At 37.9% G+C, this 15,025-nt stretch overlaps 1 protein-coding gene across 1 annotated transcript; it reads left to right on the forward strand.

Annotated features, from left to right (window-relative positions):
• Window positions 1-527: 527 nt before the first annotated feature.
• On the forward strand, window positions 528-14,581 carry rragca (Ras-related GTP binding Ca). The gene is made up of 7 exons (XM_079239969.1): window positions 528-883; window positions 2,733-2,936; window positions 4,622-4,821; window positions 7,473-7,587; window positions 11,139-11,281; window positions 11,591-11,739; window positions 12,376-14,581. Exons 1-7 carry the CDS (start codon window positions 701-703, stop codon window positions 12,528-12,530), a joined length of 1,149 nt encoding a protein of 382 aa, XP_079096095.1. The 5' UTR covers window positions 528-700; the 3' UTR covers window positions 12,531-14,581.
• The last annotated feature ends 444 nt before the right edge of the window (window positions 14,582-15,025 follow it).

Raw genomic sequence — 15,025 nt, forward strand, 5'->3', positions numbered from 1 at the left:
TATTTCTTTTTTTTTTTTAACTTTAAACTTTAAAAAATCATACTTAAAAAAATCTACATTAAAATATGTAATATACAAAATCAATATTAATATGAATTTATAAAAAAAAAAAAATCGTAATTATTTTTAGTTAAATTTGACTCAAATTCCTACATTCTATGATGACCGTGAACGTCTCAATTGTACAGTTCTGTCTGACTACCTCCATCTGCTGGTAGTGTCATATCATAAAACTTTACTCTTTCTGTTTGGTTCCTGATGAAAAATCTTCATTAAATGTTACTATTTGAAAACTAACAAACTGTAAGCTGTGTAACAAAATTACAGTACTATTAAACGTGTTCATATTCTTGTAATTCTAGTGCTGGGCCACAAAACAAGTCTGGGTACTAGTCAGGTGACAGCGACGAACCTCAAAAGAATGACAGATTCTTCAACCAATAGTATTTCGCGCTGTAATCGCTACAGCCTATCAGAATCAAGAGGTGGGGCACTAAGGGTGATTTTTTTTTCAAGGGAGAGGAAATCCTAAGGAAATGTGTGGGATCACGCTCTGTGTTTCCAAGTAGCTTGGACATTATTGACAAACAAATTTCTAAAGCGAGACGTCAGTATTAGTGCCTATTGCCCGACACAAACACGTTTGTGGTGAGCTTCGTCTAAGGGGGGAAACTGGGAAAGCGACCGTCGTTAGGTCAAAATGTCGATTCAGTACGAGGTTGAACAGCTGGCTGACAGCTACGGGGTTACGGACTCGTTCCCCAAAGATTTTGGTTATGGTGAGGAGGAGGCCGACATCGAGGACAGCCCGGCTCCATCCGACAGCAAACCGAGAATCCTGCTCATGGGTTTGAGACGAAGTGGCAAATCATCGATACAAAAGGTAAGCAGGTATTTGGAAGCTGCTAGCTTTTCCAGGCGAGCCTAGCCTTCGTCTGCTTAACATGAATGTTAGCCACCATAGCTAGCGAGTTAGTTTAGCATGTCGCAAGTGATGATGGCCATCAATAAGCAGATAACACGTTTAGCTGCATGGGATTGCAAAAACTTAAAAGGGCTGATGGCTACTTAACATCCAGTGTTGGTTAGCATTTTCTGCAACCACTAATAATTAACTAGGAGGACAGAGACACTCGTGCATCTTTATTGATATGTGGACATGTAGCATGTGACTTTTGGTTAACAACTTGTCTAACATGCCAAATATATTAGTCCCCACCCAACTGTGAAGGTCTGATGTCTGGCTTTCACGTGACAAATAGACCACACCTTTATTTTATTTTTTTCTCCGTTTTTAAACAATGCAGCACCAGCAGTTTGACCAACATCATAGTTAAAAGAGAGGAAAAATAAATAGGCTGAGCCTCTGCCTAGACCCCACCAGCTCCCTCTCTCCATTTTTTCTTAATGTACCCTAAAGTCTAAGGTTCCTCCTATGTTTACAAGCTACCATTGAAATAATACTCAGCAGTACAGGATGTGGGTTTATCTTAATCCACTCTCTCAATTTTAGTGTAGATGGGCTGTTGAGCTCTTAGGAAATCTGATTTTCATAATGAGCTTGCAATGATTGATTAATCAAATCACAATGATTAATCATTTAGGGAAAATCTAGTGGAATTTAGTAAACTTCAGGGGTCTTGAAAATGTGGGCCATTGCCCACCCACCTTCTCTATTGTGTGATCCACACTTCTATATTGGAAATCAGGTCCTCCTGGAGTGGGATTTTTTATTTTTATTTTTTATTTTTTATCATGGTCTGTTACTTAGAAGCTAAAGCTGTGGTTAAATAATAAATGAGATGCAGTTGTGCCATCCAAGATATTTTCTTATTCATGTCATAATTCAAAGGGAGGGAGAATAACTGTGTGTAGCTCTGAGAAAGGGAAGAATGGCATTGTCTGTGTTCAGGCCCTTTGTGCTGTTTGCAATAATCCCCTCAGCCTCAAGTCTAAGATTAATGTTCCTCTGTAAACCCTCAGTTTGGACTGAGAATCATGTGATTTGGCTTTTTGCGAGTTCATCGGTCTGTGATCTTTGTGGCCCCACATACTGATTCAAAATGGCAGAAGTGGTCCAAACTCTGTTCAGCCATCTTGGGTTGCTTATTTTAGGCTCCAGCGCATTCATTAGATCCAAATTCTAATTAATACACAACTATTGCACAATTAGCAACTGTTGACTTAATTTATATTTTGCATGCAGTTGAAATGCTGAGTAGAGGAGCAGGTTGCATCAGATGAGTGAGGCTGCACTGTTGGTTTGCCCTTTGCCCATTTGTTTAACATGTGACATCCAGATGATGTCTTTGTGCTGGAATTATTACAGTATTCTTTCCCATGAAAACAATTAATTGCAAATTAATATTAGCATAATTCAATATGTTGTTAGATAACCAACTGCAGAGGGAATTGGGAAAAATGAGTCCCAATCCATAATAAAAGGTGGGACATATTCTTTTTCTTTTTTTTTTTTTTTTAAATGGACATATACATATATATGTATGTGTGTATATATATATATATATATATATATATATATATATATATATATATATATATATATATCACATTAAAAATTTTACATACGAATATCCATGCATACATACACACATCCCATATGATTTATTATTTTTGCATTGCATTTTGCCTCCACATTTCTCATATGTAATCATTAAAACGGGCTATCTGAAATGTATTCTGTTGAATCATGAGCACAATTCTGATTTCAGGTGGTGTTCCACAAAATGTCCCCCAATGAGACCTTGTTTCTGGAGAGCACCAACAAGATCTATAAGGACGACATCTCCAGCAGCTCTTTTGTCAATTTTCAGATCTGGGACTTCCCAGGCCAAGTGGACTTCTTTGACCCTACCTTTGACTATGAGATGATTTTCAGAGGAACTGGGGCTCTGATATTTGTCATTGATGCTCAGGTGAAAAACAGAAACCGTTTTTTTCTTGCAAGGGGTTGTTCTTTTGAATAGCGACAGTGTTATTTAAACCCACAGCAAAGAGTTATTAGGTTTCAAATGTGCTGACTAAACAAGCTGAATTGAGCTTTTCTTTTCTCTTTCTGCATTACAAATGACAATTTTATGCAACAGTTGCAGATCAGACAATATTGTAAATCAGTCACATGTATATTTGAGTCTGTGAACACGGAAGAGCACTTTCACAATGAAAACCAACTTGTGTAAAGTGCTCACTGTTAATTTAAGACAGAGGCCCATTTCAATGCTTGAGTGAACTCTGATGAACAGCCAGAGTGGCCCAGATAAAAAGCAGGCGGAGGTTTTAATGTGAGCACTGCTCACATGACCCTGAATGCTTTCAAGAAGTCATCCCAGCTACAACATGAGCCACAGCTAATCTGATTGTCAGGCTTATTTGTACTCAAGGTGCATCAGATTCAAGTTGTTTCAGCAGTTTGTCACACAGTGATATAAAAACTGAGTGATTTTCCTGTTCGTGTTTAGAAAAAAAACAGTGCAGAGGTTCATTTCCTAATACTTTGTGTACAGCTAATAGTGCTTTTTCATCTGTCCCTCAGCTGCAGCTAATAGTTGCCTAGAGTGTGGTACAATGAGGCGTCGTCACTGTAGCACTTTTAAACAGAAGTGTCATGATTATCTTGTTTATTGTATTGATGGCATGTGGACCTGGGGTTGATGTTTTGTTTTGTTTTCTATCATTTTAACTGTGGGATGTGTCTGTAATTTGGTATAAAACAGTATATATGTACTTAGGCCTGTTGCAATAAGCAATAAATCGATAAATCGCACGATAAGAAAAAATGTGCGCAATAAGTTTGCCGGACGCAATCGTTTTCATTTATCTTTTTTTTTTTCTCTTGCTGCATTTGTTTTAACTAAAAATAGCCATACAACAAGCTTCCATCTGCACTTAAAACACAATTATCAAAGGCAACTGGGGAAAAAAAAGACCTGAACAAACAGGCTAGCTCCATCTAGCCGTCCACGATCTCTGGAGTGTTTAACCTACAGATTAAATACAATCAGGACCGCACAAAATGGTGTTCACTCAAACATTGTGGTTGGTAAAGCGATGCTGCCCTTTAATATAGTTTAAAAGGTGACACTTAGAAAAATGTTGCAAACATTTCACAGCCAGCATGGCCTGCCTGGATGAACATGTTACAACTTTACAATGACATGAAAAATGACTTACTGAAGGCGATCAAAGACATTCAACTCTACCATTCCACCTCTGGTCAAGTCCAAACATGTCCCCTTATCTGAGTCTGACCATAGATTATGTAACTGTTACATAGTTTTGAGAGACTAAAGCTAAATAGACTAGAGCTAAATGTTCTTTAGAAATGAAAAGTATGTTGCTCTTTGAAAGGGTGTACTTGCATTATTATGGCATTATATTTATTTTAGTTGAAAATTGTCTTAAAATGACAACAATAATCAGCGCAATATTATCATCTATCGCAATAATTTCTGAGACGATTAATCGCATGGCAAAATTTGTGACTGTGACAGGCCTAAAGGTACTCCAACTAACAGCAAAGCAAATGTCCTTTGTGAAATGAACACATGCCTTTAAGATGACTTTGACTATTGGTTTGTAAGTGTCTCATCTTCTGTTTCAGGATGATTATGTGGAGGCTCTGGGCCGGCTCCATCTCACTGTGTCTCGGGCCTACAGGGTCAATCCGGAGATCAACTTTGAGGTGTTTATCCATAAAGTGGACGGTTTGTCGGATGATCACAAGATCGAAACACAAAGAGACATTCATCAACGAGCCAATGATGATCTGGCAGATGCAAGTTTAGAGAAGCTGCATCTCAGGTACGACGTGTTTTACATTTTGTCATCTGCAAGACTAGAAGGAGAAAATTACACCTTGATATGTGCGGTGAAGGATGAATTATGTTATATTTTTAAAAAAAAACAACAAGAAAAAACAACAAAAAAAAAACTGCAAGCTAAATTGTCTCGGTTTTGTGATGTCATCCGTATTTCTTAATGCTGTTTACTGGTAAAGGTCTTCATAACAGAAAGTGAGATTACATAAAATTATAATCAGTTGATCAGAAACTAAAACAGGGATATGAAAAGTAAGATTTCATATCTTCCTTTTGTCATGCTACCTTTTGCCTTCTCGATCGAAGGGCTGAGTAGCTGCATCTAACAACAAAACTAACACCTCATATGGCGATAACTACGCAAGCAATATTTAGCATTCACATGATCTGTTCCTACAAGCGGGCTTTCCTATGTAGTAATACATGCAGCTAAAACCACAACTTCTCCACTTTAATGGTTACAGTGATGGTTTCTGCCTCTATGATTGTTTGTCTGAAAAGTAAGGATAGTGATGACACTAACACTGCCTAAATACATTTTTTATGATATAGTTTGTTGGGGTTTAAAAAAAAAAAAAAATCTATCAGCCTGTTTTGATGGTATATTGAGCCAAAAGGGTGATTTTTATTAATTTATTTGCTTTGTTCTTGCCTAAATGTTCAGGTGTTGTGCTTGTGACAATTCAACACATGTCCTTAAGAAGTGTAAATATATGAATTTTTCTAAAAAAAAAAAAAAAAAAAGAAAAATTATTCAACTCAAAGATTTAAAAGTTTATCTTGTGGTTTACGTCTATAGAATTATAGACAATTACTCCTTGCAGTTGTTACACTAAAGTAAAGGAACACATTCATGTTTTGTACAAATGTTTTTTTTTCTAGAAATGTTTGTACAAAATTGTCATAAAGTGACATCTTCATAATATTATAAAAAGTCTTAAATCTGGTTTGATTAACCTGCAAAAATCTGATTATTTTCTGAAGTTCAACACTGAGTATCGTTTCCATGACTGACAGAAGCTTTTTTTTTTCTTTTCTTAAACTCTTAAACTCTACAAATCTTTACTCTTAATAATTTATAGGACTTAATCAATACGTTGATATACGCTGAACCTTTTGAGACATTTCAAAGAGCAAATTCTGGGCGATTAACTGAATTTTCATGATGTTTTCTTGGTTGTACAGCAGTCCTTTCTCTGCTGCATGTTTTGCATGCTCTCACGATCCTGTGATTTTTCCCTCTGGCCTCCTAATGAAGAAACTGATCTGTGCCTCAGACACTGGAACTTTTTTCCAACCTAAGGTCTAAAGTTCAGACACATTTTAGATACAGAGAGAAAGTTTAAGCTGACTTTTATAATTTGATTTGTGTTCTTTTATCTCGTACAAAGTTCACACTGTTTTATGTGAATTTGGCAAAATAGACAGAGGAAGCGGCCCTCCAACACCCGGTTGTTTGCCTTTCCAAATGTTAACTTAGTTTCTAGTGTAAAAATAGTGGAAAGTATGAGACAAATATTTTGGCTCAGGTAACACTGAGACAATCAAAAGTACTGAACAAAAATTAAAAAGTTAATTTTAAATATGTCTTTTTGGAGGTAGTTTAGGAAATGTAAACAGTTTTGACATTTATCTTGATTTAAAAAACAAATCAAATGATTACAAAAAACCCATGCTGCATGTTTTGAACTAAATGTGTTAACAATAGTTAGCATCAATCATTAGCAGCTACAGTCAGTGTTCTGTTGGTTTGGCATACTTTGTCAGAATAGCATATCTTCAGTTGATGTGCATGTGTTGCACAGAAAACTACAAATGATCCATTAGTTCAGCCCCACTGACTGTTTACAAACTTTATACAACTGACTGTGAAGCAGTTAGTTAACAAGCAGTTAGTTTTCTGTCATTTATTGCATATTTATTACATATTGGTGGGGTGCATCTCTTTTATCTTTAAACACTTATTGTAGCAGTGATTTATTAGCATCCAGTACCTTGTCCCAAACTACAGAGACTACACATGTAATGGTTAAATTTGAAATTACTATTGCTAAAGAAAATATTAAATGTCTTTGTATCCGATGTAATAAAACAGCATCCACAGCTGTGGCAGTATGATATAGTCTAAAGCAAAATGTTTCCAAATGCTACGCTGAACACCCCATGAGTAACAGTGGCTACAAGACCAGCTGCTGCCTTCTTGGTATCCGTTGGTTACTGTTTGCCGCCTGGACACTTTAGTGGTATGGATTGCTGATCCGTTCCCTAAAGTATCTAGACAGCACACACAACCTTTGTTCCTGCCAGAATTGGCCACCCCTTGTGTAGCCAGTTGATTCCATGTGGATCTAATCACTCCTTCCTCACACACTGAGGTGTTTTTATGCCCCTCTGTAGGCAGAGTTCTTATGTGTCCACTTTTACAGCTATGATATAAAAGCAGCTTTTGTGTCAGATGAATTGTTTTACCCCTGTGCTGTGATGTCTGAATCTTAAAAAAAAAAAAAGCTTGAGCTGACACTTACTCAACCTGCTTACAATCTGAGCTTGTGACTGCCTGTATTTTAACCTGTTTTAAGGAAGTGTCTCCTTTGAGTATTGCTTATTCACTTCCTTCTTGTCCGTCTCATTCAGCTTTTACTTGACAAGTATCTATGACCACTCCATCTTTGAGGCCTTCAGCAAAGTGGTGCAGAAGCTCATCCCACAGCTCCCCACCTTGGAGAACCTCCTAAATATTTTCATTTCTGTAAGTAAACAGCAGTTTACTTGTTTTTTTTGTTTTTTTTTTTCTTTTTGTCATCAGCAGCATCATCTATGTGTGACAACCATTACATGAGTCACTGCATTCCCTGGGGCTAGAACCCAACCAGCAGTTCCTCAAGCTTGGGGTGTGTTAAAGCTTTTTCGCGACGTGTTTGGGTCTTGCCTTAAGCCGTTACATACTCCACATGAAGCGAGAACTTTGTTCTTGCTCTCGAAGCTGCAAGAACAAGAAAAAAAATTCTTTTTCTGCTCATTTCATGCTCTATGAGAAGCCTCGTTTGCAATGGGGCGGGGATCACTGTGGGGGGGGATGTAAACTTGATTATGACATATTGAACGAGATCTTTGTCCACAGCAGGGCAGGTTGTGCACGTGGCTGGGTCGGTGTGTGTAAACGCCACATATTGTAAAGATTTTTGTACTTTCTCACCACCTTGATGACTGTTTGAATAAAACAATCCGTTTCACCTGCATCAGCAAAAATGCGGAAGCGGCAACTGTCTACTTCATGCTTTTCCATGTTAACCACGCCCACCTTAAATGCAAATCACACAATACTTCGTGGAGCCTCTCGAGAAGAACTTTCTGCCAGCCAGAACAAAATGACGTCATTTTCATCTCAGGGCCTTTAGAGTGAGACAGAAGTTCTCGCTTGTGGAGGATAGAGCAGGTTTTACTTATAAAGCTTTATTGTTTCACAGTTCAGAGGATTTAGAACTTACACATCGCTGCTGATGCATTAAAGTGCACAAGTCTTAAAAATCCAAAAGACAATAGGAAGAGATTGATACACTACTCACAAAAAGTTAGGGATATTTGGCTTTCAGGTGAAATTTATGGAAAATGCAATATGTTCATGCTACAGTGATATAATATCATAAAAGTAAGACATTTAAGTAGAAGGATGCACTACTGATTTCCTCATCTCAAAAAATTCATTCAACACAAAAGGTAACAACAATGGTAGTTACACCACAACAAAAAATTTGAACGTCTCAATATCTCGTCATGTGCCCTTGAGCATCAATTACAGCTTGTCAACGACGTCTCATGCTGTTCACAAGGCAACTTATTGCCTGCTGAGGCATGGCATCCCACTCTTCTTGAAGGGCAGCCCTCAGGTCATTGAGGTTCTGGGGTGCAGGGTCTCGAGCCTCTACACGACGGCTCAGCTGATCCCACAGGTTTTCAATGGGATTCAGGTCTGGAGAGAGTGCAAGACGATGATGCCTGTGCCTGGTGGTGTGGTCAGGTACCCGTGCAGGTCGTCTAGGACGCAGACCACGCTGATGTAAACAGTTTCGAATGGTCTGACGTGACACTTGGGTGCCTCTCACCTCTCTTAAACGTGCCTGGAGTTGAGTGGCATTCATCATCCGGTTTCTCAGGGCAGTGTTCACAATGTAGCGGTCATCAGCACGGGATGTGGCCAAAGGACGTCCACTTTTAGGCCTTTCTGTGACTCTTCCAGTCTCTCGATATCTCTGTTGCAACCTGCTGATGACACTCTGTGACACTCCAAGCTCAGTGGCCACTTCTGTCTGAGAACGTCCTGTTTGAAGCATCGCAATGGCAAGGGACTGTTGTTCCATTGTTAGGTGTCATCTTGGTCTCATGAAGTCAAAATGTGAACAGCATGATGAGGACAACTGTTTAAACACCAGCTCTAATAGAACCAGGACATTTATTGGTCAATTCAAGGATCACACACCTGCCGTGATTTTTGCCGTTAAGCTCCTTGTTAGAGAACAGCAACTTGTGCAAAATTTATTGAAACATTTAACAGTTGGACATGTGCATTTAAAAGCTTAGAGAAGATCACATTAAGTTCACCTGTACAGGTTTGAATGCATTTTAGGCTTGTTGTGAAATTTCACCCAAAAGCTGAATATCCCTAACTTTTTGTGAATAGTATATTTTTTTTAAATTAAATCTAGATTCAAGTTTAATTAGATTTAACCTCTTGTATACGTTAGTTAACTGAGATTACATGATCAGTATATATCATTGTGTTTGTGCTGTTTATACCTGTGTGAGCTGTATAGTAACATCAGAACCTCTCTGTATAACCCGGCGAAGTTCAAAAGCGTTGCAAAAACTGGTGGGTTTTTTTTTGGTTGGTTTTTTTTTTGTTTTTTTTAATGCTACAGTTCAGGGCAGCCTGTATGTTTCCTTAATTTCTGAGGTATTTTATATTCTTAGTGTAGATTTTTAAATTAATAATAAAAAAAAAAAAATGAAGAAAACACTTAAACTGGTCCAGAAGACCTCAATTTTACCCACGTTGTTTGACCTCTCAAATTATTTACAGGAGTTGGGTTGGGTTGTGTGTAGTGGTGCTTTTCTTTTACACATCTCAGCTTCTGACACAATTTTCAACACAAGTTATGTCTTTTTTTGTGTGTGCATGATAACATACTCATGTATACATTAGTCATGTTCATAGTATGTTCATGAAGCACGAGTTTGGATTTAAAGATTGATCTTTGTTAGTTATTTAGAGCTCTGAGGCGCTGACCTATTATGACCACTCCCAGCTGGTTTTTCTCAGAACTAAAAGCGTTTTGCAAACTCAGTGCAGTAAACACTCTTCACCTTGAGGGCACTTTGGATAAAAGCATTTGCTGAAATCAGTGTGATATAATTGGCACAACTCATATTTGTGTCTTCTTTGGGATGCTGTAGCTCCTCGTATGCTGTGATAGTAAGCAACAGTTGATCCCACCTCCCATATGAAGTTACTGTCTGTAATTACAAAAAAAAAGGAAAGATGACCTGTCCATGTCATGGGAAAAAAACAAAAAACAAAACATCTGTGTGTATATACTTTTCCTGCTGCTGTATTTTGTGGATGTTTGGGGCGAAAGGGCAGTGATCAGATGTCAAGAGGAATCCTACGGGGCATTTAATATTTCCTACTGGGTCGAAACGTCATAAATCAGTAATAACAGGATTGTTATTGAAATTATTATTGGATAATGCACAGACAGGACTTTCTGTCCTGATTTTGCTACTATCAACCACACACTGAATCAAATCTTATATTTACGCACTAGGCCTAAACCCTGTACATACAAACACATGGGAAGGGCGAGGACTGACTGAAACAGTTAGCTTAATTAGTGACTCCTTATTATGATAAGAATCTAAAATGACTTTCATGACATGTTAAGCAATTGAACCAATTTCTGAAATTCACATGTCATATTAAGTAACATAGAGCTTCCCAGCTTTTAAAACAGTTTTTTCTTTAGTTTCATATGTATTATTTAGAAGAAGTTTAGTCTCTGTCTGATATGATACAGATCAAACCATTAGTTGAAGAAAACATCTGCCAGATTGGCCAGATATTTCAGTGTAACTCACTTTTTAGATCTGTTTTGTTCCACTGCATGTCTCTTTACAGGATTTCCCCCTTACTTAAATATCTATTGTGAGATATGGTTGTAGCATATTTCTTTATGTTGGGGTACATCCTGTCTTTCTTGTTTCTTAACCTTTCTCTCCTCTGTTTTTGTCTTTTGCCACTGATAGAATTCAGGGATTGAGAAGGCCTTTCTGTTTGATGTGGTCAGTAAAATCTACATTGCCACAGACAGCTCACCTGTAGACATGCAGTCCTACGAACTGTGCTGTGATATGATTGATGTGGTTATCGATGTCTCCTGCATATATGGGTGAGTAGTTTCTACTGGTTGGCTTGGAGAGCTGTCTGCTCTGATACACACTTTTTATTTATTCTCTTAAGTCAGCAAGAAGGATAGTTAATATTATCCGCAGAGTAGATTTGCTTTTAAAATGCCTATTTGCTTTGTCTTTTTGTCGTTTCTCAAGCTTTAAGATAAACAGTGGCTCACATGTCTTGTCTGAGTGTTTTTACAGAAGCGAAACTTGAGTAATGCATAATTAATAACCTCAAATATGAGCTGGGATTTATTTCCCATTCCCAATCCTGAACGTTACGTTGTTGTGTTGTGCTGCGCTAGTCTGAGGGAAGATGGCAGCGGCAGCGCCTATGACAAGGAGTCCATGGCCATCATCAAGCTCAACAACACCACTGTGCTGTACCTCAAAGAGGTCACCAAGTTCCTGGCTCTTGTCTGCATCCTGCGAGAGGAGAGCTTTGAGCGCAAAGGTAGGCTTACACCATTAAAGTGTTTGTAATCTTATAATAAGAACACATTTATATGGTAATTAAGGATGTACAATAATACTGGGATATCATCAGTGTTGACCTGTAATGGTTCTGAAATGATAAATTGGCCCAAAATGAAATCTAACAAGCAGATAAACAGCAGACTCCAGGTGTCTGTAGTATTGGTTAAGGTCCAAAAACATTGAATTCTGCATGTAATGTATATTAATTTAATGTGTCTCTTTGTGCCAACTTCATAACCCTGAAGACATTATCAGTGCACTTAAGTTTCCTTTTTTTATTCAGTGACAGTGCTTACAAAAGTTCTTAGTTCTTACTCCAGTAATTGGATTATTTTATGTTGTTTTTTTGTTTTATTTTATTTTGTTTTTTGTGTTTTCAATTTAATTTTATTTATATATATATATATATATATATATATATATATATATATATATATATATATATATATATATATATATATATCTATATATTAATTTTTCAGTGTTATGGCAATTTTAGTAACTTAAAGGGTAAAATAATTTAACAAGACATTTCTAGTCTTAAGGGTTTTTTCTTTGGTAGATGTCAAATTAAGAAACATTTATAAATATCTTTTTTTTTTTTTTGTCTCAGGATTAATAGACTACAACTTCCACTGTTTCCGGAAGGCCATCCATGAAGTATTTGAGGTGGGCGTTTCCACTCAGCGACCTTTAGGCCCACAGGCAGTGGGTTCATCCTGCAACAAGGCTGTTGCTCTGAACGGCACGCCGCGCAATACTGTCTAAACACACTGATGCAAGATAACAAAAAGATGCAAGAAGAGGGTAGAGGAAAAGAAAGATGGAGAGGAGTTTGGGAGCTTGTTGAGGAGAGACTACTAAGCTGGTGCTCACCAGCGCACCAGTCACAATCCCCTTGCTCCCAGCACCTTAAGCACTGAGAGAGGCCTCAAACCAGGAGAGAGTGGGAGCAGCACTGGAGCACAGGGGGGTCAGGCTAAGACAGAGGGGGAAATTCAGACATCTGTCAAAGGTGAATGTAAAATACTGTGTTGGCTGTGAGGAAGTCAAGAAGCCTGAACGAATCTTGGACAGGAAAACTGTTCTCAACCTTTCTTTGGATTTCCTAAAGCAGCTTGAGGCTGTGACAATTAGCTGCTGGCACAATGCGAGGAAGAAAAACAACGACTTCTGACCATTGCTGGAAAAACTGTGATGTCAAGATCCGGTCTAATGATGAATCCGACCACTTCTGTGCAGAAAAAAAGCTGGTGGATTGGAACTGCACGCCCTAACCCACAGATGTTCAGAGATGGCCTTATGTAGATGAAGCTTGACGGCTGTGCAAGCTTTCTCTCACTACCACTCACCTCACCCTACCTGAATGCTGCCCAAAACTTGCTTTTTGGTTCCACTTGTGAAGGGAAAACAAGGGTTTGTGAGCAGACTGAAAAGAGATTGTGCTGTCCATTCAACCTAGTTGTGCGTGCGTGAGCATCTTGTATGTATGAGTGTGTGTGTATGTGTGTTTCAATGAAAGGTTTTGATCAGATCCCAGACTGGGCCCCTTATCTGCAGTGAAGGATCTTACTGTGTATGTCCTTCATTTTGATAACAGCAGCTTAGCATATTAAACTGTTCAATCATTGATGGTAATTTTTCTGTTTGCACCACTAAAAATCAGACTTTTATTGGCCTTATGGTGGTTCTGAAAGACCAGAAATGACAACATAGTCTTTGTACAAACTGCCAAAAGAATTAATCACATCAGAGCTTTTTAAAATGTGGCACAATTGGAACCAGATGCAGGACTGATCGAAGGCATTTTAGGCTGCTGATATGAATTGGTTGCAACTTGCATGCATTTCAACCAACACTTTCAGACATGCACTAAATTATTAATCTTATGTGTTTGGTTTGATCACAGGGGTTCACAAGAACAAAAACATACTCATTCCAAGCATGTGTACGTCAGTGTGTTAACTTGTATTGTTCTCAGCTGTAACACTGCTCATTGTAATCAAAGAGAAGAACAAGAATAAAATTAAATTAAGCAAATGGAGAAAAAAAAAAAAAAAAGTAAAAGACCAAACGGAATTGTTGCCATAACAATGACATATTATGCCTTTCTTTTTTCTGTTAGTCCGTCAGAGCTCAGATCTGGTTTCAGGGGCCATGTAGTACAAATCAGGATTAGTGGTTCTGTGAGGCAGTCTCTGGTTTATGTCTGGATTTTGGGCAGTAATGGAAGCAGCTCATAAACTGTGTCTATAACCATCTGAAACCTTCTGGCTTTAACATGATATCATTGGAGTTTTGTAAAACAGATGCATTTCTTCTGAGCTTGTCAGCGTTTGATGATCCTTCCATACGGTGGAGGAGCATGAGGTGTATCGCAGTCACCAGATTGCCTCACTTTCTAAAATATCCAGCTTCAATAAAATTTTTAGTAGTAACAAATATAACATTTACCCCCTATTTTGAATCTTGTTTTTTCTTTCTATGAAGCTACAGATCCATGTTTAATCAGGCATCTTGTGCCAGATCATACTTTTAAAATAAATGTGCCCACAGCCAGAGCTGGAAAACCAGGGTTTTACTAGTTAATAACCAGAGTTGTGACACTGTTGGTAAACTCATGGTCATTAGGAATAATCAAAAGACCATCTGGATATGTTAAATCTGCTTTGTAGTACAGCCTTCAGGAACCAGTATAGCCATGTTGTCTAGAAATCTTTCCTGAGTAAGTTCTTAGTTAAAGTTCAGGCCCAAAATGTCATCAAGTTGGTCTGTTTCAGCCACTTGAAAATTAGTCACCTCTTCATTGTTGCACAACAGAATCGTGATGGATGATTGATTTCATATATTGTGATGCAATACTGTGTGAAATAAATGACTATTAAAAAAAACCTTATTGTTTTTATGTTCATTGTAATTTAAAATAGGAAATTTGAAAAACAACCTGATGATCTTAATGTTACGAGGATAACAATTTGTGCGATTAGAATTGCTTGACTCTGCTTGTCTGCTTTTTTTTTTCCTGCATTGGCTGCCCAAATTCTTTCTTCAAGATCTACCATCCTGCAATTTTTAGATGCAACCCTTATCCAGCACACCAGCATGACATACAGAAGAGGAACACAGCTATTTGATTCGGGCATGATGGAGAAGAAATTCATGTAAAAGTTGCAGGATAGTTGATCTTGAGGACTGGACTTGAGCACCCTTATCCTCAATGTAAAGCTTGCTATACTACAAGCAAACACAAGGTGGTGCTGCAG

This window comes from Telmatherina bonti (genome assembly GCF_933228915.1).
Source record: "Telmatherina bonti genome assembly, chromosome: 5".
Classification (NCBI taxonomy): domain Eukaryota; kingdom Metazoa; phylum Chordata; class Actinopteri; order Atheriniformes; family Telmatherinidae; genus Telmatherina; species Telmatherina bonti.

What these genes read in the sequence shown, in the direction of transcription:
- rragca (XM_079239969.1), top strand. Translation starts at nt 701, where the DNA reads ATGTCGATTCAGTACGAGGTTGAACAGCTGGCTGACAGCTACGGGGTT. An exon ending in TATTTGTCATTGATGCTCAG is followed by an intron (nt 2,937 to 4,621) that starts GTGAAAAACAGA and finishes CTTCTGTTTCAG; the next exon opens with GATGATTATGTGGAGGCTCT. An exon ending in TTAGAGAAGCTGCATCTCAG is followed by an intron (nt 4,822 to 7,472) that starts GTACGACGTGTT and finishes CGTCTCATTCAG; the next exon opens with CTTTTACTTGACAAGTATCT.